Source organism: Melanostigma gelatinosum (assembly GCF_949748355.1).
Source record: "Melanostigma gelatinosum genome assembly, chromosome: 20".
In the NCBI taxonomy this organism is placed as follows: Eukaryota; Metazoa; Chordata; class Actinopteri; order Perciformes; family Zoarcidae; genus Melanostigma; species Melanostigma gelatinosum.
In genome coordinates, this window is record NC_136653.1 from 18,104,259 (window position 1) to 18,131,118 (window position 26,860).

General features: G+C 46.0%; 1 protein-coding gene across 1 annotated transcript in view; it reads right to left on the bottom strand.

Moving 5' to 3' along the window:
- Positions 1-2,914: 2,914 nt before the first annotated feature.
- Positions 2,915-26,860, bottom strand: part of gpr158a (G protein-coupled receptor 158a) — a gene marked incomplete at its 5' end in the record, with an annotated part of 40,136 nt that continues 16,190 nt past the window's right edge. The window contains 9 exons of the mRNA XM_079291685.1: positions 2,915-4,978; positions 5,588-5,734; positions 5,823-5,928; positions 8,032-8,170; positions 9,450-9,688; positions 10,823-10,932; positions 18,299-18,367; positions 19,855-20,087; positions 22,423-22,525. Coding sequence (XP_079147811.1) covers positions 3,098-4,978; positions 5,588-5,734; positions 5,823-5,928; positions 8,032-8,170; positions 9,450-9,688; positions 10,823-10,932; positions 18,299-18,367; positions 19,855-20,087; positions 22,423-22,525 — 3,027 coding nt within the window. The 3' untranslated portion in view covers positions 2,915-3,097. The remainder of the gene's footprint in view (positions 4,979-5,587; positions 5,735-5,822; positions 5,929-8,031; positions 8,171-9,449; positions 9,689-10,822; positions 10,933-18,298; positions 18,368-19,854; positions 20,088-22,422; positions 22,526-26,860) is intronic.

Here is a 26,860-nt window from a genome sequence, read left to right on the forward strand (position 1 = left end):
TTACTGTGCATATATACTGTAACAAAACTGGAATAACGTACCCTCACACGGGGCACCATTATGTTGGGATCTAAAGGAGCGTGTTTGGGTTATCAGCATTTAAGAAACTGAATTCTTGACATCAATAGAATTATTGATGTATGTAACAATTATTAATGATTATTAATATAAACGGGGCACCACCCTGCGAACAGGGACCAATAACCAAACGATAAAACTAAGTCTCATAATTAGTAGTCACTCATAATGTCAATAGTCTGCGTATGACTATACATTCAGTGACAGTGAAGGTTTTCAAGTTCGAGCACCGGCTACTACATACAGTCTTATCAAATACATATGCACAAGTAATCACAGACGACTGCTCCTGAAAGTATAACAGAGTTTATTGAATCAAAATAATAAATGATCAAATCAATTAATATTGCAACCAACAAACGTTATCATACAATTTTATATGCCTAAACTAAAGAATGAATAAAGTGGATGAGAGTGTATGTCTGTGTGTGTATGTGTATGTGTGTGTGGGTCTGTGGGTGAACAGGAAGGAGTCTTACAGCTACTCGAAAGACTACAAAGATGGCGGCGTCGAGTGACGCTGGCCAAAGGGGAGGGGCCTTAAGAACTACAGCTAAAAACTACAAAGATGGCGGAGTCGAGGGACCCGGACAAAATGGCAGAATGGGGCTGCTGTATGTAATTCACGTGTGCCTGGGCAGCACGTGATGTGAGGCGATCGTTTCAATGGGGTTTCTCCCGGGGCAGAGAGAAGAAAGAGAGAGCAAAGGTGGGGGTCATGAATCAAGCTTCTGCGTGCTGTCCGCGTTGTGGTGATAATGGGGGTGTCTGGCGTATCGTACATAACGTGCCGTTGTCGGTAGAACTGCCAGCAGTTATGTACGATAGCCGAGATTCCACACTTCACTCACAGAGCTGATTTAATGAGCAGAGAATACTACACGAAGTGTCGTAAAACCAATGAAAAGAAATCAAATAAATCCAAGCAAACAGTCACAGTTAATACACATATACAGCGGAGCTTCTCTCGTCCGCGAGGAGTTGCGTAATATCTCGATATCACGCGACAGTAATTTAAACAACAAAAACACGGGAATATCAACATATAAATGAATGGCCTGAATTAAACTTAAGTTAATTTAAGCTAAGCTATGCCCAAATGCCAAGAACCTTACTTGTAGATGCTTCGTTGCAACGTGGAAGTGTTTGTGGCAAAGCTGTCCGTTTTCCTCGTCGGGAAGGGGGACAGGGGGGAGCTTGCGGGTCGGCGCGGCTTTGCAGCGGGCGCTGTGTGTCGCGCGGCGGTGAGCTGGCGCGGCTTCGGTCCGTTAGCGTGGCTCTGGAGCAAACGCAGGTCCGGTCTGTACTCGCTGCAGGGAGAACAGTTAACTTCGGATGAGACGACGTGTCTGCGCGTCTTGCCGGGAATCCTCGGTCACGAGAGGAGCGAGGCTTCGTCGGGCTCCTCTGTGCCGGTTTGTGCACAAAATAAAAAGAAACAAAAAGCAGAGAACGGATCGCTGATGCGGATTCGTTTCGCGGGCTGTTTCGTCCAGCGAAATGGCTCGTGACCTGTCAGGGTTTGAGGGTTTGAGGGCCGTTGTTTCCTCGTGGCCTCGTGCGTGCTGGAGGGGGGAGGAGAGGCCGAGGTGTCTTCATGCGTCCAGGACGAAGGTCCGGGTGAAGAGCGGTTGCGTGCTTCCTAACTCAACCGAGGTCGAAGGGGGAAAAGCTGGTTCTTCTGTGGCCTGGACGGGGGTGTCCGAGCGAAGAGCCTTGTGTGCCTCCTGTTACCCCGGAGGGAGAGTTGGAAAAAGCTGGATTCTCTGTGGCCTGGACGGGGGGGGGGGGGGGGGTCCGGGCGAAGAGAGCGGTTGTGTGCCTCCTAACTCAACCGAGGTCGAAGGGGGAAAGCTGGTTCTTCTGTGGCCTGGACGGGGGGGGGGGTCCGAGCGAAGAGAGCGGTTGTGTGCCTCCTAACTCAACCGAGGTCGAAGGGGAAAGCTATGAGGTGGGGGCAGCAGAGAGTTTTATAGAACATCGGCTGAACCACAGGGGTCCTGGGGTCTCTTGGCTCTCGGCCAATGAGATTGCCGCGGTTACCATGGTTATTTGGGGGGGGGGGGAAATTCACACCCTAGTGTGAAATCCCTTTGCTCTTATCAACTACAAATCAGGATGAACCCTTTGCTCGACAAAGTGAAGGCCTGATTGTCTTTGTCCACAGCACATGTTTAAGCCACATGGTCAGAGCCCAACAACCGTCACAAAGGGCCGTAGGAGAAGCCACTCGCTTCCCTTCAGACTGATACAAGACAATGCTAGTTAGTTAGGCACATACAGTACATCTCTGCAGACTCGGAAGCAGTTTTAAATCTGCAGAGAACTACAATTAAATAGGTCTAAACAAAAAGAACGTTGGGTCGGTGTGTGATGTCCTGTGTGGTGTCATGCCATGAAGTTGGAAATAAGAGGACGAAATGCTCAAGAAGAACAGAGCCTGGTCTTAATTTATGGTGTTGGCTAAAGTGCTATCGACTGATTTCCTCACTGAGTCCTTCCCTTCGTGCCAAGAGTTAGACACAAACTAATAACTTAATGTTGCCGCCTTAAAATCAACATCCCTCTTCTTCAGATGTTCCCTTAATCTTTGGCTTTCACTTCTGCTGTTTTGTACAACTTTAACTTCCTACTTCTTTTCCCCTCTGAATCCAATCGTCGTGTCATATCTTAAGTCCATTAAGTGATGGTTAATGCACAAAAACAAGAAACATGACAAAAGCAGATTTTTGACATTGCTCATGAAGTGAAAAGGCTGAATCGAAAGTTGCATAATTAGTCTAAAGATTTATCTTCAGGATTTTCCTGTAATAATCTGGAATGCTCGTCACGACTTTGTTTTTTTTTCAAAATAGGTAAAACAGGAACAAAACCTCGGAAAGGAAGGCAACTTGTGGAACTTGAGCAACTTTTCTTCCAAGTCACCGCACTATTAGTAAAAGGTAATATTTAACGATTTCAAAGTGGAAAAAAAAGACATCAACAACTATAACTTCAGTGGTCCATTAAGGTTCGAGTGTCATGCCTTCTTGCTCGATGCGCTATCCTCAAAGTCCCAGGGACAAACGTCGGCCTTTTTTCTGGCGCTTGCAGCTCCGCCTTTAGGATTCGGATTGCTCTGTTTCACCACAGAACCTGTGTCTGTACCTACTTTATCTGATGTATCCTCAAAATCCCACGGACAGACTTCAACCGGCTTCGCTTTGGCTGCTCCGCCGTTTGCGCTTTTCCTTTTTTCCACCACCGGCACTTCCTGATGACTCTCCACATCCCACGGGCACACCTCGGCCATTTTCTCTTGGCTCGCGTGTTTCTCTGAAGATTTACTCTTGTCCTTAGCTTTTGTTCTACTTTTCTCATCATCAGCGTCTTTTGATTTCTCTTTCTCAACTGTTCTCGGGGAAGAGGTATCCTTCTTTTTTGACGGGGATTCCTTAGTTTGGGACGCCCGAGAGTGGGTGTCCTTGGGTGTCCTCTCTGAACTCGGAGATACGGCGGCGCTGTCGTGGTCCCAGGGGCACACGTCAGCTTTCGAAGACGGCGGCTGGAGTGAGCCTCCTGTTTTGGATGGATCTGAAAGGATACTTCTCCCTTTCCCATCCACAGGAGAGGGGCCTTTTCTTTGTGTCGTCAAATCCAGTGAACGCGCCAACTCTGTTGTCTTTTGGGGCTCTTCTAAGTCCCACGGACAGACCTCTACTCGATGTGTTTTGGAGCTCTCTGTGGTAGAATGAGGTTGCTGGGTCTTAGCGGGTTTGCTAGCCTGACTGTATGTTTTTTGCTTGGAGCCTTCCTCTTGGCTGCCCTGACTTTCCCCTCCATCTTCCCACGGACATACATCCGCCCGGACGGCGGTCGTCCTCTGACTTTCCTTTGAAAGCCCGCCACTCGACGGAGATTGATCGGAAGCTTTCTGCTTCGGAGATTTACCTCCCTTGGCGCTGCTACCACCGTGAACCGTCGTGGTTTCCTTCGGCGCGATGGAAACATGCTTTTGGACCTTGTTTTCGGACGGAGTCGGGAGATCCTCCACATCCCAGGGACACACCTCAGAGAGATCGTAGAGGTCTTTTCCCTTGACGGGATCGGAGCAGATTGAAGGCTGGCTGCTGCTCACCGGCTGTTTCATGAGACGGCCCATTGCCGTGGTCTGTTTGTACTCAACCGACTGGCTGATAATCATCTTGGGCTGGCACTCGTTTTCCGGCTCCGCGTTGACCCTCGTGTCCTTGCTCTTTGGCTGACTCTTCTTATTGCTGTCCTCCGTGCTCTGGGTCTTTCCTGTGAAGCCCAAAGTCATCTCTTTGGCACTGGCAATGACACTAAGGGACTTCTGCAGCATGGAGGCTCGAGGGTGAACTGGTTTCTTGTCTGCGCTGAGGTTATGGGCGCTGGCTGACTTGCAGACCAAAGGAACTGATTCCGTGGACTCACTGGGGACACTCATATTCTCACTGGACTGCTTCTTGACCAGCTGCTTGCCCATAAGCGTATCGAGGAGGGAGCCCTCAGCTGGGGTCACCTCCATCTTGTCCGTCGCTGAGCTGTTGGAGTCTTCACTCTGGTCCCGGACGTGGTCGTAGCTGCTGTGGGACTTCTTGAGGGAGAAGACCTTGTTCTTGAGCGTCTCCTCCTTTGCCGGCTTTGACTGGTGAGTCGGATCGAAGGGGTTCTTCTTCAACATGCAGATGCTGTTGCGGTTGCTCCCGTGTTCGCCGGCCTCCTTGTCTTCGCGGCTGCACTGCCGGTGCACCGACTCGGGAATCTCAGTTATGCGCCTCATCAGCGAGCGACCCAACCCTTTCTTGGAGCTCCGCTTCTTCTGGAGGTGAGGGTTGTTTGCCAGCATCTTCTTCCTCTTGTAAATCTCCAGCTGGGAGTAGAGTTTCTTCAGCTCCTCCTACGTATTCACGAGAGGAGCAAGATGGAAGAAAGAAGCAAGGTGATCAGTGGTCTGTTCAGAGCAAATAATAACATTTATGCAGCTTAAAAAAGAGCTTTTCTAATCAAAACACAGAAAAAAGCAGACATTCTACTGAGAACATGCAGAACAAATCCACGACACGTGACTACAAACGGTTGTTAAATGATGTACGACGGAATATCACATGCGTGCTGAAAAACAAAAAGACAGGACAGTCTTGGACAAACAAGGAAACGGAGAGCGTTTTAATGTTAGGTCTGAAACAGCCTCGAAGCTCAGGTCTTTAAATTTCTCGTATTGCTGTCTCTCTGCACATATGATACAGTGAATAACTTCTGGTAAATCTTTTGGTAGAGAGACTTCTTCGGCTCTAACAGACAAACGGAAATCTCTGCTCACGTTGGTACGTTTTTCCCAAAGACTGTTGCAAGACCTTACGCCACAGCCATTAATAGAACTGAGATGGCCCGTTTCCTCTGGTGTCTGCAATAAAAAACTGCCATGGCTCAGTATTTTCAGAGGATTCAAAAGATGTCACCAGGTTATGCAATGGAGAGCGAAAGGTCAAAAGGAAACGCCGCTCACCCGAATGTCCTCGGGATCCAGGCTGTGTTCGCTCCACGCCGACGTGATGCTGCTGTTGAGATACGACCCGGAGCGACCCATGTCCAGCTCGTCCTCGTAGGCCTCGGAGACTATGTCGTCTCTCATGTGGGCGCCAGCAAACAGGAACTGGTGAGGAGGCATACAAAAAGTTATTTCCTACAGCAGCTGACAAAGAGAAGCCAGACTTGTGTTGCAGTTTGTTGAGGGTGTTTACCTTCGGGATGAGCAGTAGACCCAGTGTTACTGTGACAGTTAAGTGGGTGTGGGTGAAGAACAGCAGCAGCATCCAGTCTGGATGGAGCTCTGGAGCGAGAGTGAACCTGTCAGGACGTAAAGAGGAAAGATAAGCAGGACGTGAGAAACAGGGAAGAGACAGAAATATATTGTAGGAATACAAGAGCAGGGATATCCAGATGTTTACCTCGTGTTAAAGTAATGACAGCAAAGATTTTAAAGAAGTGTCTCTGTCTATCGTCGAAGGAGGTAACACAATGGTGACTAAATTATGCTGTGATATTCATAGACGTCGCTCCGTCTGCAGTAAACCTCTTGGATCCAGATGGAGCCGGGAGAGACAGCGACCAGCACAATCATGGGTTTTCAGCCAAAGTAGATTTATACACCGTCTGTCGAGGCGTCAACTCCACCGCCACGTACAATGTTCCACTTGGATGATCCTTTTCGAGCGGCAAGGACACAATATTTTCCCTCATTCTTTCAATTGGATTCACAAAGAGCGACCTTGATCTGGTCACAAGATTCGGCCTATTTATACATCACACAATAATACAGCAGTGTTGGAAAAGGAGAACATCACTGGCGGAAACAACAGCAGTGCTGCAGTCCTTTTTTATTTGAAATGCACTAACAGGCTTCCAGCACAGCGAGGCCTCGTGCGCACTACAGATGTGAAGGTATCACCCGTCAGATGCTAATTCAACCACCAGAGAGCCTCTGTCGAAGCAAATGTCATCTCGCAGGCTCATTACGTTGTTGAAGTTGGCAAATGGCTAATTAAGGAACGGTTATGCGGTAATAGCTTTGGAGATGTGAACGAAGGCAAAGGTCCATCGCATGAAATGTCCCAAAGCTTTGAAGTCTTCCGTCATTCATGTTCCGCGAGGGGTTTCGGTGCCGATGAGGATTTATTAACGCTGGCATGCCGTCTCCTCTCAGCCTGCAGCGTCTCACTGAAACACTTCCCCATCGCTCACGCCTCCAGCTCCAGATGTGACGCTCCCCTTCACTTTCTCTTAGCGTCACACTCACACCTGGACCCGGCTAAAAACCCCGACGACCGTCACGGCAAACGGGGGAAGTCTTAACTGGTCACCGTGGGATCAAACAGCGGGTTCTGTAAGTGAACACAAATGGACGCCAGATGCCTCTAACAAGCGCCGGTGTGCGCTGTGGTCTCTGGAGGCAGCCAGCAGAAATAAATAGCCACACCAGGCTACTTTCCAATTTATTAAGCGTCTCGTTTGGCCGTTTCCTGCAGAGAGAAAAGCCTCACAACAAGGCTGACGAGGCAGATTTAAAGGGTCGGCACGGTAATCACACGGAGCCAGATGTTCAAATACCATCAAAAAGGGGGAAAACTCTTAGTTTTTTCTGGTATAATGGAGGTTAATTTATAACTGAAATATGGCTGCCAATAATCCAAGCTATTATTTTCCATCTTGAAAAAACCCCAACATAAATCATTCCGACACGGTTCATGTGTAAATAATGTGATGGAGCTGAGCTCTCAATTAAGGGGACTCCAGCTAGGACCGGCTGCGGCGGTGTCAGCTGAAAACGCCTCGTTTATAAAGTGCACGCTGCTGCTGTTTGACACGTGCACTCGAGGGAGAAGGACGATTTCACTACAATAAAAAGACACAGATGAACAGAAGGCTTGAGGCTGTATGTGATGGAAATGAGACACGCTACTGGAGGACAGAAGCGTCAACATGACAACAGCGGAGGGCAATCAAAGTCTAAGGTATTAAATATGGAGTGCATTGGGAACGTGACAGCATCTGGATGATAAAGAAGATGCTTTTGGTGGTAATTGTGTTTGTTTATCGTCCGTGGAGCTCCAGATGGGTGGGGGTTACTGCAGCAGGACTATTAAGATGGAGCCTGACGTCTAAGTTTAAAGGAACAATCCACATCATTTTGTTTTTGTTGATGTTTTCAGATACTACGGAAGCCCTGAGAGGCCACTGGGGAAAAAAAGTCTCATCTATATTGTATTTCCTCCTTCTTTTATGTGCTAACAACAGGTTTTGACAGGATAATCTTTTCAGTTACTTACTTCTGTTTCATCAGGGTTTCCATTGATATCTATCTCCACTATTCATGCCCCTGCATACAATGTCATTTTAAGCCACACATACACCCACTAAGCCATCCAGATGAGTGTGAGGAGGAGTTCTCACCTGATGACGTAGAATATCGCCGTCAGGACCAGTTCGTTGTGAACAGCGATGGCCATGTAGCGCGGCTCGTGGAACGCCGACGGCACCGTCCTCACCGCGTAACACAGGTACACCGCCCACAGCAGGAAGAGGAACTCAGCTGCGAGAAAGAGAGAGAGGCAGTGAACACAGTGAACATTTGTAGGCAGTGCAACAACACAGGAGAATGCCCTCATTTGTAACAGCTGTGGTTGTATTCTCTGGACAATAAATGAGTCGCTGTGCACCTCCGTGTAATGTCTCCTCGGCAGCCAAGCAATAAACACGCTGCCCTTATTTTCACATTTATATGTTGTGTCCTTTGCTTGAACTGTGGGGAGCGAATCGCATGTACTCCTCACAACAGGAGCAACTGTGAGCATTTGATGCAATTGGCCACTCACAGAAGAGATATTTGTCACGGTTGTGTGAGGGCATGTGAAGATCAAACTGTCTAAAATGAATGAAAAGCAAAAGAATCCGCAGCTTTCAATTTCCAATTGAGATCCGTTTCTTAGTTTGGCTGGACCGAATATATCAAAGCTTCATTCATGACGTTCAAATTCTAAACAACATTTTAACGACAAAAAATGTAAATTCATAAACCCTTAAATATTAGGGTAAAATCCGACATAATGACTTCAAAAGGACGTTTTTTTACACAGCAACCATAGAAATGCTGGAGGGTCTGCAAGAACATGCGGCAAATGTAATTAAATGGAAAATAATGTTTTAGATTAAATCAACACATCATTGCAACGCTGAAGCTGCAGTTTTCTTGTGCATACTTAATAAAGTGTGCTCAATAATAAATTATTTCTGGTTTGAAATGAGCTTTTTTCAATGTTATGTAAAGCAAAAAATAAGTCAAATGTATTACAGCGTATTAGTGCGGATTTCTAAATCAGAAAGATTTATTGCGTCTCGGTGTTTTTTTGGTAATTTATGAGCTGCATGAAGTGACGTCAGAGCTGACTTGCACGACCCAATTACCGACCGATTTTTACCTCTTAATAAACAGAATGAAAATGTGCCTTCGGTATACAGTATCGCAGCATGACGGCTCTGCTGGGGGTCCATCTGTTTTCCCAGAGTTGCTGCTTTCCTCCGAGCATCTTTGATTTCTCGTCTGCCCTCTCCTCCTCACACAGCACAGGAAAATATCCAAAAAAGTGTAGCACCCGGTGGAGGGGATTAACGTCTAATTTTGGGAAGTGCGAGATCATCGGCAAATGTAGATGGAGGCAAACTGTTTCACTCATCCAGCTTCTCTTTTCTTGTCTCTCTCAAAATGCTTTTCACGTCAAACTAATTACTTCTTGATTTAATGCGACGAGTAACCTCAGATAACCCACTCGCACGCAGAATTCAGTGTGTGTAAGTCAAGGCAGAGGGCTTACCGACAGCCATCATGTAGTCCCAGCGGTCCAGCAGGCACATGCTGAACTGCAGCCCGTCGGGCGTGTAGCCCACGTCGATGAGAGCAAACTTCCTGTCCGGGTTCTGACAGACGGCAGATGTCCAGGCCACCAGGAACCAGCAGACGATGAGCAGGATGATGCCCAGCAGACGCAGCACTCGCCAGCTGGTCATGTAGGGGATCCTCTGGGCGGTACGGGACAGGAACACCTTCAGCACCCTGCGGGGGGGGGGGGGACGAGAAGCTCACTTTGAGACCATCAACAAAAATAATTCCAACACAAAGAGGGTTCACCTTCCATCCCCCTCACCTGAACTCTCCTGAGGCCTACTTCTCTAATCGAGTTCCTACATTTCCCAGAATGCCTTTAGTATGCAGACATAAGAGATGACAGCAAAAGACAAGAGCTGGAGGGAAAGGGATTCAATGCATTATGACCTACTGATGCTACTTCACCGAACTATCTCTCATCATAATGTGTGCTGCTGCCTTTCATTATATAATGCACTGTTTTACTCTGTTACATAACTGTCTTCATCTGTTTTAGCTTGTTTTTATTTCCTTGGCTCTTAAATGACAGCTTTTAAATTGTATTTACATGAATGTGTTTCTTTTGCAGTCCTCTTTTTTATCTTTTGATGTTTTATTTAAAGCTCTTTGAATTGCCTTTTATTATTATTATTATTTCTCCTCCAGGTTCAATGTTTGTCCAGCTCTGAAATGCATCATCATTCACCGCAGTTATTCTCTGCACAAAGACCGTGAAACAGGAATTAAACTCAAACACATGACCAGCCATCGCTATTCTTAGGCTGTGCCCTTCACGCATTGATGAAGTGTCCACTGCTAATGAGCCCCCCATCAAAAATTGATCTGTGAAACATGTTAACTTGCATCTCTGAGGGTTTACTCGACTCCCGCACGCATTAGCCACATCCCCTTCATCAGCATCTTCATTGGGCCTTTTCGACAGCTTCACCTGACAGAAAAACCCTCAGATGAACTATTTTAAGTGCATTTTTTTAAATGCTGTTTCTTGCCAGCCATCATTCAATACTACGTTATGTATGGGGGACCATTTGGGGCCAAAGCACCCCGCGTTGTCTTAATTGCTTTCACTTGGCATTTCCCTCTTCCACTTAATGAGGCAGTGAATTCGACCCTAAACATGTGCGGCGGTGTAGTCTGGTGATGAATTAGAAGAGGAACATGCTGCCCTCCACACTTCACGAGGCGCCTACTTTTACAAAGGCGTAAGACAGCGTAATTGCACTGAAAGAGGTCAACGTCATCTGATTTCCTCGGCTGGATAATGACGTTGGACGAATGGTTTTGTGCAGATGTGTGTGTTACCTGTACAACTTAAGAGTCAGTGTCCCGTAGACGGTAGCGAAGCCCAGCAGTCGAACCCATCGCAGCAGGATGCAGCGGAAAACACTGGGCTGGAAATAGAGAATGCCAACCTGCAAGAGGACAGAAGAAGCCTTCAGTGTCGGGAAGTTGCTGCCTGATTGTGCAGAGGGAATGTGGCAAAGAGCAAATAATGAACAGATGAGTGCTCCGTTGTTCATCTTAAATACATACAGGGTGTTTCATGCTGATGGAGAAGCTTCTAAAACTACATTTTAGAGTTTCCATGGACGCTAAAACTCGTGAGCTCAAAGAAAATATCTAAATAACAATGCCTAACTGCTCCTCAGTGCATTCTTTTATTTATTCATTTTTAAGAAGAGGACCAGGTGCCGATGAAGAGATAGCCGGGCCCGGACGGCGCTGAGCAACTTGCTGACGCACATTTAACTCCGCAGGGACGGAAGAGGGCACCAGAAGGTGAGTAAAAACGCACCGAGGGAAAACACTTTTAGAGCAACTGGAAAACAACATCTGGATCTCTTTCACACGCCACCTAAAGACTGATGTCGTCTGTGACGAGACGGAGAGGGGGAGGTGTTATCTGCTCCCTCCACTCGACTCCAAACCGTCTGAATGAGTCGTCACCAACATCACTGATGCACGGTTAACCCTTACCAGTGATGTTCTAGGTGGTTTCAATCACCCGCTCCTGTCCTGAGCCGTGCACGTCCCATGCCAGTTTGTAAAGTTTCCAGTCAGGATGCTTTCTATTGCTCCTCTGTAAAAGTCAACAAGAACTTGACCCGGGAATTTTGCCTTTTTAAGTTTTCCTTAAGAGTTACAGCCATTCATGAGCTTTCTTCACCAGGATGTGTGAGGACCACGTCAGGTTGTTTGTGATGCTCATTCCCAGGAACTTAAAGCTGTTAACTTGCTCCACCTCAGATATTCAGAAAATATTACAGAATATGACGAGGCTCAAATTCCCGTTACAGCTCACTGTAACAAAACCATCAATCCATTCCCGCGGACTCTCAGCTCTCCCCATGCAGGACATCTGATACAACAAGGTGTGTCCCGTCCGCCCAGTGCTGCTCAGACGAATGCCAATACACATATTCTCGGGCAAAAGTAAGCGTAAGCATTGTCCTCAAACATCGCCATGACCCCTCAGACCAAACAATTCTCAGCAGAAATTCTTTCCACGAGACATGCACTTTCCATCAGTCGGGTTTCTGGGAAGAGATCGGCTGCGAACCCCCCCAGACGTGTTTCTCTTAACGCCAGTGTGCATAAAGAGATCAGTTTCTGCCCCCCTTTTCTTTTCAAACCTTCCATTAATAATCAATGCTAAGTGCTGGGAATCTTAGATTCAGCACTGTGGGAAGGGAAGAGGATCTGGTGCTATGTGTATGAGAGGAGCAGGGTGCTTTATACCTATCTAATGGACATCAATATCGAGGAGACAATTATCAACACACTTACTGCTCTTCTGCCGGCCTCCCCCCTCTTTGTCTCGTCTCAGTTACAGCGTGAGTAAAGGCTCCTGGAAATGCTGAGTGAGCGTCGTTGCCAACGTCTAGCAGCCCTCTCAGCACCCAACATTTAAAATCGGTTTATTATTCTGCATTTCAACAATATCAGAACAGTGTAACAGCAACTGTTTCTGATTTTTTTGGGGGGAATTCAGAGTCAATAGCATTTCCATGCAGTGGTTTTTCCCTTCCCTCCAAAGATGCACTTTATGGTTCCCTCTATAGATCAGTTGACTAAATATCTTGTAAACAAGCTGAGTAATCGTGTTTGATTTCAGATTTATCTTTAGTATTGAGGGGTTGAGTTTTGTTTCATGTACTATATTCTCCTTATTATCTACTCAAGATCTCCCTCAACACCAAAGTATGGTTCATTTTCTCTCGGCTCCAATGGCACCGGTTTCATAACTGGTACCGAGGCCATATTTCAATAGAATATCTCGGGTTTTCGAGGCAGGTGAACACTGTCCCCGACCATCATGTTGACCCGCCGGTCTGGTCTCCGGGCTCCCCAGACACCCGACTCAACACAACCCGGTTCTGCATCTGCCCTCCAAAGCAAAGCTTTGTCAGGTGGAAACCAGCAAACAGAACAGTGCGTTCTACAGACGCACACCTGAGCAGAGAAACATTTAGCTTCCACGGGCAGATGAAAAGTATTTTAACATTGTACCATCAGGTATGTGGGTAATGCCGGATACGTCCATCCATTGTTCCGTCTATCTATTGAGCAATGATCACTGGTTGAATTTGGAGTGACGGAACTCTAAAAGAACAGACAAACGCAACAAGAGCAAGATTCACACGCTCACCCACTTACTCATTCAATCGACACTCAGTCACTTCATTTGCAGTTATATTTCATTCCTAATCATCTCCCATTTCAGCACCCACCAGCTGGCTCCACACACACACTGAGATTCAGCGGGTTGGTTATCCGCTGGAGAGTGTCCCTGTTGACACGGCGGTGACGCAAGACAGCCAGCTGCGGTGCGAGCGGCATCTTTCCAGGGAGCTGTTGTGATGTTGCACAATTCGCTGCGTCTCACCTCTCCTTGTGGCTCATGAGAACACAGAGTCTGGACCTCTGCAGGCGCCGAAGGCTTCATGTGAGGATGGTAGCACACCCACAAACAAAATACGGACGCCCGACTGGATGCACCACGGAGCATCCACAAATCATTTTGTGCTAGACCGCTTTAGATAATTAGCTCTCGCTCGAGGGCAGACAGGAGATATTCAGCAAATAACGCTTAAGAAACATTCTTGTTTCAGACGAATGCAGTTCGAAAAAAAAGAGGATCGAAAAGTAGCAGTTTGTAATTAGCTTGTAATGTGTAGACAATAAAAATGCAAATATGCGTGTGTGCGCACGGGGGGTCGATGAAGACGGGGAAAGCTTCGGGGATTGATCCTCTTTCACGTGAAGGTCAGTGTCCCACAGCGTATCGATCGCGTAGGATGCCAGACCTCTCCCTCGACGCCGTGAAATGAGTTTACCGCACTCAGTGGAGATACCTGTGGTCTGTTGTCATACACACTCTGTCTCTTCCTTCAGACAGTCGGCTGCTGACCTGCTTACGTTTTGTCTGTAGGTGTTCTGCAGACATTGACAATGTACGGATGACCACACGACCGGCGTGGGTAGAGACGGGAATGTAATGCAGCAGACACAGAGCAACATCAGCATTCATTTTCACATGTTGGTGACAAAAAAAAAGACAACTACTGCCTACAGCTGGAAATGAGTTGATGAGAGTAGTAAGAGTGAACTAGAACAGTTCAGTTGGCTCATAAAACCAAAACAAAGAGTTAAAAGATTCTAATTTAGAGCACATTTTTACAACATAGCTACATCTTCCTGTTTGGTGCCATTAAGCAACTTTCCTTTGTGCTGACTTATCAGCAGGAAGCTGCAGTGTAGTCTGGTGAATTGTGGCTGCCAACCCTCTCAGACGTGTTTATATTCATTTGTTAATGTCTCTCAATGAATGTGGTCAGAACTTTAGGAAATTAAGACGCTTAAGGTGCAACCCAAATGGTGTTCATGCCTCTAAATCTTACCTCTGTTAGACTTCGTAGACATTTTAAATCACGTTTTGAATGATGAGTTATTGTTATTATAGTTGGCAGCTGCAACGACTCGAAGAGCAACCTCATACTAACGGAGCACTTCCTGAAATGAAAATGCCAAAATAAAATATCACACATGAGTCACCTGTCAATGACGCAGTATAAACACATCAGATTGTCGATTTTTAATATGACTAAATCTAAAACCGTTCGCCGTTTCCAGTCAAAAGAACAGACGTCGCTGCAATGCAGCATTTTGTTATCGCCGTTTCTCATGAATCTGCTCCGAGCTAAAGGGCTGCAAAATGACTTTGAGCCATTTAGTGTGTCTGCCTCCATGTGAGCAGAGGACGGGATGGTGCAGCCTCGGGAATCGCTCTGTCACAACAAAGCTCTTGTGCTACTTTTACTGCTTTGACATGAAATAAGGACAGACACCCGGGCCGCCCATGGCCTGCTTTGTTTGGTCATCATCTCCTGCTCAAAACACCTTCAATATGAGCAGGTGGGAGGAGGCGGCGGAGGAGAGGTGGGGTTTTGTAACAGCAATGGATCCATTTATATATGAAAGCCGACACCCACTGCCACACGGGAAGGGCATTTTTCTGGAGGCAGGTAATGCTTTCTTCTGCTCCCGCTGCTCCCTGAGGTGGGCCGAGTGTAAATTACATCCAGCTCACACTGCGCAGTCGAGCCCGGGGCTGGCTGGTGCTCGCCTCCCCCAAATCCCTACCCCCCCCCCATCACCAGTGAGATGCTGAGATATTCCCATCTTGCTTGGGCACTAAGGGACATGTCAGAGAGGGAATAGCCTGCCTCTCTTTCGCCTTCCAGTCTCTCACCATTTCTGTCTGTCTGCACATGTAGAAGGAACACTCCAGCTGCAGCTGTGTACCCTCAACTTCAACTTTTTTGTGGGGGGGGGGGGGGGGGGGGGGACTCCACAGCACTTTGCAGAGAGGGGGAGAAGGGAACAGCAACCCTCCAAATCCACTTAAGTCAGATTGAAAGTGTCAGAACAGCTTGGATGGCAGCCCGAGCAGAGAGCACAGGCGGGAACTGGCTGGCAGACTGTGTTTCACGGCCTGTCAGGTCAGGATACATTATCCGCCGGCCGTACCGTTTCTCATTAGCCCCCCGATGTGCTGCGAGGCCCTGCCTGCACGGCGGAGCCCTGAGTTGGGCCGAGGTGGCACCAAAAGGATTTATTGAGCAGGACATGACGCTACTCTGCCCCTAACCCCAAGGGTTGTATCAACATGGGAAAGCAGAGTGATGTCATCCTTCTCAGAGTATTTTCATCATGTTAGGCAGATCCAAAAATGTCCAGGTTGGTACTTTTACAAAGATGTCGTCCTCATCAGAAACTGTGTCGGTCGAGTGGTCGACACTTTAAACAGCCTTAAAACGACGTCATCTTGCCGACAGGAGCACGAGTTCAGAAGACGCTCTCATGGTTTTCAGAAAGTCGCTAAACTATGTATTTGTTGGACGACTTGTTGCCAAATACCTTGAGGTTGAAGTAGTTCCGCTTAGTTTAATATCCTTGAGATACAAAATAATCATATCAAAGTAGAATTCAAGGTAAAACCTGACTAACAAGTCAAGTAACACATCTCTGGGTAGTGCACTGCAAAAACACCGGCATTCAATGCTCAACAAGAAAGGTGTCGTGAAAATTAAAAATAGAAACCTGCAGACTACCACTTTTACATGCGAGTTAACAGTTCTGAATGTGTAAGCGGCAGAGCAGGAGGCGTGACACGCCTCACGGGGGAGGAGAACATGCACGGAGCGGCAACTGCTGTCATCTCTGGAGCAGCCGACGCCGGTGCACACAGATGGGCAGGAAGCAGCAAAGGGGAAATCAGTCTCATACGCTGTGTTCACAACGCTTCTTATACTGTCGTTGCTGTTCCACTACAGTATGTCCTCCCGTTTTCTATATGCATACTCAAATGTATTATCCCTTCGACAAGCTATTGTGTGACACATGAACTGCAAATATCGTTATGACAAGTAAAATCGTGTCTAAATGATTTGCTTTTTTGCATTTGCCCCTATTATAGAAGCACCTTCTGACGAGTTGAGGCCATGTTGCACTACAATGCAGCTCCTCTGATTCAGTAGTCTGTGTGTGTGTGTGTGTGTGTGTGTGTGTGTGTGTGTGTGTGTGTGTGTGTGTGTGTGTCTGTCTCGGCTGAAGGAGGAGATGGTGGAGTCTGAAAAAATAAAACAAGCAAACCAAACTCTGTCACTTTGCTGCCATCTAAGCCTCCCCAGCAGTGAAGTTATTGCATGTGACACACTCAGGAGAGAAAGGGGGTTTTGATGGGAAGGGGGGGGGGGGGGTGTTGCATTCGTCCTCAAAGCCGAATGCCATGGGAGCAGGATAAGATGCATCTCCTGCTGTTTAATAACAGAGGAATTATTTAAAATAGCAGCGGCAGCAGCAGCGGCAGCGGCGGAATATTTCTGAATCTATATTTAGATTGGGAGTGATGCGTCTCACGCTCGCAGCTCATGTGGGTTTCGCACGGGGAGACGTGGAAATGCATCAGGGCGGAGATCAATCCAGCGTGCTGCACAGAGCCATGCAGAGAGATGCTGTTCTCGCACGATCGGGCTGAGATATTTTATCAAAAAAAAAAAAACATTGGTCGTGTGCACAGTGACTGTTTTTAGCACAACGGTACGGAATAACCGAATATAATAATCTAATCTCTAAACAAGGTAGGAGTCATAAGTTCCCTTTGTACTACGTTTTTACAAGCAGTATATTCTTAGCATTTGGTGGCATCACTACACCAGCTGGATACAGGATTATCATCCATTCACAAACCAATAACCTCCAAGTTTGCGTCCAGTCTGCACATTTCAAACATTATTACTTCCCAGGACCCTGTCGCAGCAAATTGCATTGATTAGCCGGCTTTAAATCAGTTGCCGTCAATTACATTTACCCGGCATTGCTTCGGTAAGCATATAGCGCCACATGATTGCAACTAAATTGCAATTAGCCGATGCCCTGAGCACCCAAGAGGAGGACGCGATGGTAGATTTGTGTAAATCAACAGTACGTGGGTGTTGGACAGAGTCTGGTCATGTGCAGGAATACATCTGGATGAATAACGAGGCGCTTCAGAAGCAAACGATGCCACTGTTTATTATTTATAACAAAATTCGATTGATTTTTTGCTGATGCAGATTACAAGAACTGTTATTGTCTCCACATGGTTAAGCTCTTTTACACTGTATGTTCATCCAAAGTTTTCTCAATCTCACAAAAAGCCATTTTCAGTACCAAGACAATACCAAGAAGTCATATGGGGCAAAAAAAAACAATCGAAAAGGTCTGAATGAAGCAGCGCGTGAGGCTGGTCAACAGATGGTGGTGTTGACAGGCTGCTGGCTTCATTGGCCTGCTCCGTGTACATTTAGCAGGGGGTCACCAACAAAGCCCTGGGACATTTGTCTCTGCCAGTCCCGTTTTATCGCACTGTGGCTGTGAAAACGCTGCTCGTCACAGCTCCATGCGGCCGTGAGAAAAGAAAACACGGCAGGTATGATTCATGGACTGAGGTATGCACTGTCTGACAAGGCAAACAATCCCGCTCGGTGCCGCCGATGCAGATACGAAGCTTTTGTTCTGGTTCAGATGAATGAGCGACAGCGGGAACCAAAGGCCAGACTGAATGCCAACCTTCAGTCAAGGAGAAGGTGTTTGTTTTCAGCTCAAAGGAGCTTGGCATGAGGATCACCAACAAACATGTCGAGAAATGAGCACATGAAAGGATACCGACCCACACACACACACACACACACACACACACACACACACAGGAACTAGCGAGTGTCTCAGGCTTACCGGAAAGTAGAGAAGCAGAGCTCCACACAGGATGGCCTCCAGCAGGACTAAACCTGATGCTCGGATACTCTGCAGAAGAAGAAAGACACACCTATTATTACACGTGTCGTTGATGCATCATATACTTAATTAACAGAGTTTTGGCTGCATGGGGCTGGAGCAACAAGCTTTTTGGAGATGTGTTTTTGTCCCCTATTCACTCATCTTTTAGCTCTGCTTTGGTCTCCACCAACTCTTGATTTTTATGTCCAAAATCAATTATAATGTTCACGATGATAATGTTTTTTATATTTCCCACTAAATGGATACAGGACAGTTTGGAATATAACTCTCACATTGCAGCAGGTCTAAACAAGTCTGAACCAGCAGGCGATCATGATATTCCAGGAGGACTTGGAAGCGGATTGGAGCTTTCTTCTTCGTTGGTAGAAAGAGAACAAAGTCCATTGAGACCTCCTGCCTCAAGGACTTTTTACAGAAGGGTTCACCATTTCAGGCTCTTTCTGTGCTCCTATTGTGGACGATATTCGACAAAATATCGTCCTCAAACTGAAGAGACGCCTGAGGGGGCTTTCAAAGAGCATGGGACAACTGAGCCACTCATTTAAGAACACATGCAAAACACAAAGCACTACTCACAGCTATCTAGAGCAGATGAGTGTTTACCTTGTTTGAGATAAATTAAAATCTACAAGCCAAATTCACTGATTTGTTTATGAAAAACATTTAATTTATTGCAAAGTCTGTGAGAAGCTTAAAGCTAAGCTCTTAAACTTTGTTTGATAAGACGAGTGGGGATTACGTAAGCGGTGTTTAAGTGATGACAAAGCCCCTCAAACTTTCATCTGCATTATTCACGGCAGCGACCCTTTGTTGAACTGCGGTTGATATAATGCAGGAGTCTTCAGGTGTGAGGGAGATAGAGCCGCTAGATGTTCCCCTGTCAGCGTTGAGGTGAGTCTTCAGGCTAATCCTCACACGTCCAATGCTCAAAACAAAGCCTTTAATCAAGACGATGAACTGAGAGTAACAACTAGAGCCTCAGAGGATTTCAGAAGTGTGGTCAAAAGTTTACTTGGGTAGAAAGTAAATCGCCACGTCAAAAAAACTCTGGAAACTCTGGAAATCTTTGTATTTGCAGGATGAAATATGGCATTTTTTGGTAGAAACTGCAGCAATTTGTGAAAAAGGAAATAAAGCACCGTGGCCATTTCCTCGAAGATGATTTGAATGATGAGATATTTATCAAAAGTTTGATAAACTATATGCAAATACATTGCTTTGCTAGTTTCGTACGTGCTGTCGATTTAAAATGTTCCCTTCATTTCGAGCGTTCTGCACACCTCATCTTTGTCGTAGCTAAAGGTAGCATGTGGAGACGAGTAATGGCTCCCAATGACGCAATGAGGTTGTTGCTTCAGATTCCTCGATGGCAAAGAGACAATTACATCTGTTAAGGTTTTACACAGCCCTAGAAAGACCAGACTCAGAAAACACTGGTGAGAATTGAATGAAAATGTCACTCTTCAGCGTCCCTGTCGTGTGAGGATACATACCTTGTTCCTGCGAAAGTAGTAGACGAGCACCATGCTAACGAAGCCGATCAGCATGCAGAGGCACTGGAAGGAGACCACGGCCAAGCGCAGAGCTCCGTCCTCTCGCGCCACACAGGGGGTTTCGTCCTTGCAGTAGGCGCAGCCCTGCTGACACGGCAGGCAGTCGCTGGAAGACCCCTCGTCCGCATTGGGACCGCTGTCTGCAGCTTTGCCCTTTCTGCCCCTCCCCCTCCCTGTCACGAAACAAGATGGAGATATAGAGGAGTTAATTCCAAACCAGTTATCGTTCCGTCATCGGATTTGATCGAGCTTCAGTTGTCGTTACTTTTGTTCTCCAAGACAGCGAGTCCTTTACCTTGATTTTGGGAATCATGATTTGGTTATAAAAATTCACCTGTTGATGTAAAACCCGAAAACCATGTGTTGCAATTGACAGTGCCTGAAAAAAACTGGTAAGCAAGCTAAAAGAAACAGATCAATAATAAATACATTCTTTAATGCTTAAAGTGATAATACTTGAAACTGTTAACCAAAAAATAATGGATACATGATTTAAATTAGTAGCTAAAAGTAACATATAAACAGGTGAAATGTTATCTAAAATCAAGCAGATTGCGTCGCAACAACTACCATTTTCTGAAGTTTCCTTGGTCATTGTGTTTTCCTCTGGATATGAGGCCGGTATTGAAAGATAAAGGAGATGAAGTGCTTCTTCGACGGACTGAAGCATCCTGAGTATATATTCTTATCCCTCTCTGACCTTACAAGGATTCATCGACATCGTGTCAACACGAGGGAGACGGATCTATATGTGTGAACATGAAAAGCCAACGCCGCCGCACCTCGTTCAGTCACTGGCATATCCTTCAAGGCTTCCTTAGAAAAAGCCCACAGAGACGCGCCACAACCCGAGTCATTTGTTTAATCCTGACAATGACGGGGATGATTGGGGAGTCTAAAGTCAGGACAGACTGGCTCAAACCATGAGAAAAATATGTGTATTTAAGCTATAGGCACAAGATCTGGGTGGGAAAAGTACACATATTCAAGAATTTCTAACCACTAAATGCTTAAAAAAGAGCTGCTCTGTGGCCAAACCGGACAGCAGCGAATGCTAAAAACCTCCGAGTGGATTGTTGTTGGTGAATCCCCTAAGAGATGCCCGTATGGTTGGAGAGATAACGAATGGTGGACTTATACAGAGCTTTCATGGAGGCTTTATTGGAAACGGCCATTGTCTCAAAGATTTGCAGGGATTTTGCCTCTAAAAAGAAACTGGCCTCTTTCTCAAAGCTGTGACTCTGCACACCATTGATCCCTTCAAAAGGACTACTTATCTCCGTCGGAATGAGTCACATCCTTCAGCTCGCTCCCGTCGGTTCGTCGCTCCGACCAGCTGGCTGACGGTCAGAGGAAGCTAAGTCTCGGCTTCTCCCACATCTTAATGTGCAAGATCCACAGTGGAAGATCACTGGGAGACAAAGGGAAGTGAGTTGCTCTGGTTTCCTCCGCTAAGGAGTGTCAAGGATGTCCCCTCGTGGATTAACCAGGCTTGTTATTGGCCCCTTGGTGGGCCAGACTGCAGCACGACGCCTCGCTAACAGGCTTGCCTCTCCTCTCTATTAGTTTGTGTACACGACAAACGGGCAGAAGCAGACAGCACAGACATCCAGCTCTCTGAGAAAATACATTGTGAAGCGGTTTTTTTGTTTGTTGCTTTTCTGTGCATGAAGGGAAAATGTTTTCGGGTAAAAAAAGACGGTGGAAATGGGTGCGAAAAGGGGGTAAAATTGAGACGGGCACAGAGGAAGACGCTGTACGAGGTTTGTGCGGGATGAGACAGGCGGGAAAGTGGATCGAAATGAAAGAATGAGAGTGATGGAGGGCAGGTGAAAACCACTGGGGGTCTGTGTCTGCAAAAGCTGTTTTTAATTAACTCACAGCAGACAGAATAAACTGGGAAAAGTAACTACCATTAAAAAGATATTTCCCACCTTGAACCTGATTAGCCTCCCCGGGTACCGGGGCTACTTCCATCGTCAGACAGGGCGGCGACACGTGCCTCTTTCATCAGCACAGTTATAACATGAAGACGTTATATAACGACACATATTAAAGGTGAGCTTGCGGTTCTTTTGATAACAGCTGCTGGTCAACACATACACAGAACTGATGAAATGAGCTCACCTGCTATATTTGTACAAAATGAGAAGAAACGGGAGACAAGACTCGTCTCCTCCAAACTGGCTGCTGTGTTGCTATTTTAACCTTTGCTGGAAAATCACTTAAAATAAATGTGATCTCATAAAACGTTGTGATGAGCTCAACGTCTAGAATGCACCTTAAGGTTGTGCTGCATGAAGGGCACAGAACAGGGTGTCCAATAACAACAACAGAGGAAGCAAAAAAGGATGAAGATACAGAATGTCTAAGTTTAGTATGCTGTAATCTGCCAAAACAAACTCCTCTGATGGGTTGAAAGTGACCTGTTAATAAGTCACCGTGCAGGGGCCGAGCATCCTTTATGAGAATACGTGTGAACAGGCGATTGACTCGTCCCTGACTTACCGGTGAAGCCGTTGACAGCCACTCTGTTGGGATGGTAGAAGCCCGTCTTGCAGCGGCACGTGTACTTGTCCAAGATGAACCCGTGGCCGTGGATCGGCGAACACTGCGAAGAGACAAAAAACATGAACATCAGCCACACAGAGAAGACAGCGGATGCAGTTTGAACGGGACTTTCCCTGATAATAAATGAGTCATTAGTCTTCTTGTTATACGGACTTATGAGACACCAAGAAGCAATTACAATATGTCAACACGAGAGCAAAAGTAAAGCCTGTAGCCGGGAATCAGAGAAGAGAACATGGGATCAAATGTCTAATTGTTTAAGTTGTGAGATTCCTCTCTCTGACTAACTGTGCCGTCTCGCCACTCAATAAGGAATTAGTCAAGCGTCTTCCATTCGATTGAAAGTCTGATAGGAAACAGACGGCTGAGAAAAAAGGAGAAGGGCGTCAGGGGGCATCCTTGGCAGACTCGTTGTGCTGTTGGCCAAATTACGAGATATAATTAATATCTAAATTAAGAACAGGCTTGATTAAAAGGAGAAGCATTAATTCTACTTCTTGTGGGAATGCGATTTTCATCCTCTCTTCTGTCTGAACACATTTGGGTCATCAAAAAAAAGCAAAATGATATTTCTCTTGCTCTCGCTCTCTCCCTAAAACGACATAACATCTTATTTTCATAAGATGATAATGACTTATGAGTCCCAGGAAACGACGAGGAGCCCAGAATAGCGACGGTACTTCAGCCGACACTTGACGCGCTATGAAGTGTTTTTTGGCCCCCGACAGCGAGATCCAGAGGCAGGACCAGCGTCGAAATGAAGCGTCAGTCACGGCGACGCTCTTCACAGCGGACTGGACTCTGCAGGTCTTAAGAGGCGGCTATTTCTGACCCGTCTCTCGAGGTACCAATGCTGAGCGTGCGGGCCCTCCGTCAAAGACTCGGAGGGGCCCGGCCAGGGGCTCAGAAGAACAAGGTAATTACCAGGTTACAATTCAGCGAACAAGTGCCATATTGACCAACCCGGCAAGACTGAGAGACGTTTAAGAGTCGAATCTGACGTCCGTAAGTCGTCCTCGCTCTGAATGTGGAGAGCAGTTTTTATTCAGCACATACAGAGTCAAAGTGTACATTTTGTTTGGGTAAATTTGACACATCTCCAGGTTAGATGGTGCTTTATGTTGGTGCCTCTCTTTTATGATTCAGGCTGCCGAGTCGTGTGTTCCTTCATAAAACTGGTGCATCTTTAAATGAGGTCTGTGGCGCAACGTGATTTCCTTTCTCATTCCCCACAGTCGTCTCCTCAGGACAGGTGGAGCGTGCTGCAGCCACTGCTAATATGCCCACCTCACAAAGGCACTATAGGAAACAGCCAGAGACAGGTGTGTGCATGTGTGTGTGTGTGTGAGACAGGGAGAGACAGGAATAGCCCTGTCAGTGCATCCCACTCCTGCCTGCTGCGGTGACTGATGCGGGGACTCGGATGTGGAGTAAGTTGAACGAGGGAAGCGGCCCAGACAACGCAGTCTGGCTACCAGCTACCTGCCATCAGTCACATGGGATCCTAGGGGCCAGACTCATATCAAGGGGCCGTAAAAAGGAGCTTTTGAACCAGAAGTGTAAAGGTCTCCACACAGGCATGAGGAGCTGAGGAGACACCAGGGACGAATGTCAAGGTCTAGGGTGAAGTTATATTCGGATGATTTCTATTCCACCATTTGAAAAGAATTTTTCTCAAAAATATAGATTTAAGAAATCAAATGAAAATCTTTCATTGAATAAGTAGGCAACTTAAAAGGTACCAATGTGTATGTTTTTCACCACTCGTGGCCCTATGAAGCAATGTTCTGATACAAACGTGAACAGGCGTGCTGCTGATGCGACACATACTCCAACTAATGGCGTCACATTATTTTATTGAGTGACAAGTAACAAAGCAAGAAAAAGTGGCAACGCATAAGCACGTAAGAAAAAGACTGCAAGTAACAAACATGTAAACAATGCAAAATTCTATGTTTTTGGTTTTGTTTTTATTCGCTGAGAAATGATTTATGATGAGGGAATTCATTCAAAACATTTTAAAGCCTCTAGGATACAAATAGTATCATCTGAGGTGATGAGGAAGTTCAATTAACTAAACTTAAGCGCTGAAACAATTTGTCGATTAGTTAACAGAAAGAAAATGAATCGGCACCTATTTTAATTGTTCCTTTATCAAGCAAAAATGCCAAGTATTTGCTGGATGCAGCTTCAGAAATATGAGCTTTTCTCTGTCACATATCTCACAGTTAATGAGATATCTTTAGGTTTGGGCTGTTGAAAGAGTCACCTGTTGTTCCATTTCATAGATTCAAATAATCAGTTAATTGAGGAAAATAATTGGCAGATCATACAATACTGAAACATGGAACTAAACTTATTTAACATCACCACCAGACCTATTTTTCAAAATCAATATATCAGTTAAAATCACTTTTCCACATCTTATATGATTACATTATTGTCAAATACACAATATATGTTTAGGGCGAGAGAAACTCGTTGATGCAATTTCTTTGAAGAACATTATTGTATTAAATTTAAGCAATCAAAATGTAGTATTTTTTCTGTTGATCCTTAATAAAAGCAAAATATTTTTTATCCAACTACTCGATCAATAGAATAAATCTGTAGAATACTCGGTTACTAAAACAATCCACAGCTGCAGCCTGCAGCTGTTACACAGCACCATCCTGTTCTAGTGTTTCAAGCAGAGCACACGTAGCACTGACCCACTTCTATATGCACGACAGTTGCTATTTAATTATGTTTGATGGTGTTCTGTTGAAAGCGAGAAACTCAGGCAGCCATGCTGTTCTTTCCATAGTGAGCAGAAGGCGGAAATCACATCACCTGATAATGAATCGATATATGTATATATATATATACGTCCATATGATTGAGAATAATGCGTTTGACTGCACAGAATCTCCAACTGTTGTTTCTGAGAAGATCTATTAAATCTTGAGAACAGTAAATGTGATTGTTCTCTATGACAGCCACATGTGAGAGACACACTAAGAGCTTGTGTTGTCCTTCCGTGCACCATGGTTTCCCCCACCAGCACCGCTCGTTGGTCACATGCCAGCTGTGGCAGCTGTCGATCACACGCACCCTGACATAATTGCCATGGTGACATGTGTGTGACCGCAAGCGAGAGCCTTTTCATCGGTGTGCGTCACGCTGCCATGCCAGCGTGGTCTGCCTTGTGCCGGAGCGCTTATAAAAAGGGCTCAGAAACACACACAACACACACACACACACACACACACACACACACGCTCGGCCTCCTTTTAGTTCTCCCTTTCTTACAATCAGTGGTATTTGTAACGTGGTTGGAATCAATTGAAAACAATCGAAAATCAATTAAACTCATATGAGGCAATAAACAGAAACCACAACTTCGTCTCAGCTCTGACCCGAGGGAAGTAGGCTTGAATACTAAGTGGCCAGAAGTATGTGGTCACTCCAGTCACATAGTTTACTGTTGGTCTGGGGCTATTTCTCATGATTTGGGCCGGACCCTTCGTTCCAGTTTCGGGAAATATTAACGCTACAGCATTACATCATAGTTCAGACACATGATAACCAATTAGGGCTGCAGGACATTGGGGAACATGACATTGCAATATTTTATTTTTCTTCAACTTATATTACAAAAACACAGGAATATTCACCCTACATTATCGAGGCTTGGTGCACTTTGAATGCAAAATGAAGAGGCTACATAAACAATGTTGCGCTCGAGTAAATAGGGATGTTTGAAAGATCGTTTGAGATGTATGAATGTTTTATTTTGTCTTGTATAAACTTGCCTCCTGTAGCTGCGTTTTTGGTCGTCATTGTAAATGAGAACTGGCTCCCTCCTGATTACAGTCATTCAACTCACCTGCCCAGTCAACCCAGCTGGTTTCCATCTACTCATCACCCAACAGTATCTCTTCCCCGGTTCCACATCCACGCTTCGGCAGATCGTTGTACAACCTCAGTGGTATTGTGTTGTCTCTCGGTCACGCAGTTTACTATTTATTCAGACTTCAGAGTCATCCATGTGGTTTCCCTTGTTCTCACCTTGTCTTCCTGTGCCTACAGTTTGGATCACCCTCCCGGTTCCTCAGTCTGCCTTCCCTACCCTACCATGACCTACCCTACACTACCATAACCTACCCTACCCTACCATGACCTACCCTACCCTGCCTTGTCCTGCCCAGTTTTCACCCTCTCGTCCTCGGATTCCCCGCTGTTACTTGACAATTTTCCCGTCGTGTCTTCCCTGAATGAAACACTTCTCACTTAATATTCCCTTGTTATGTCTGCTTTTGGGTCACCACCACACCCTGTGACATTTTTAGATATGTCTATTTTAATTATGACAATAATCAGTTGAAATATAATC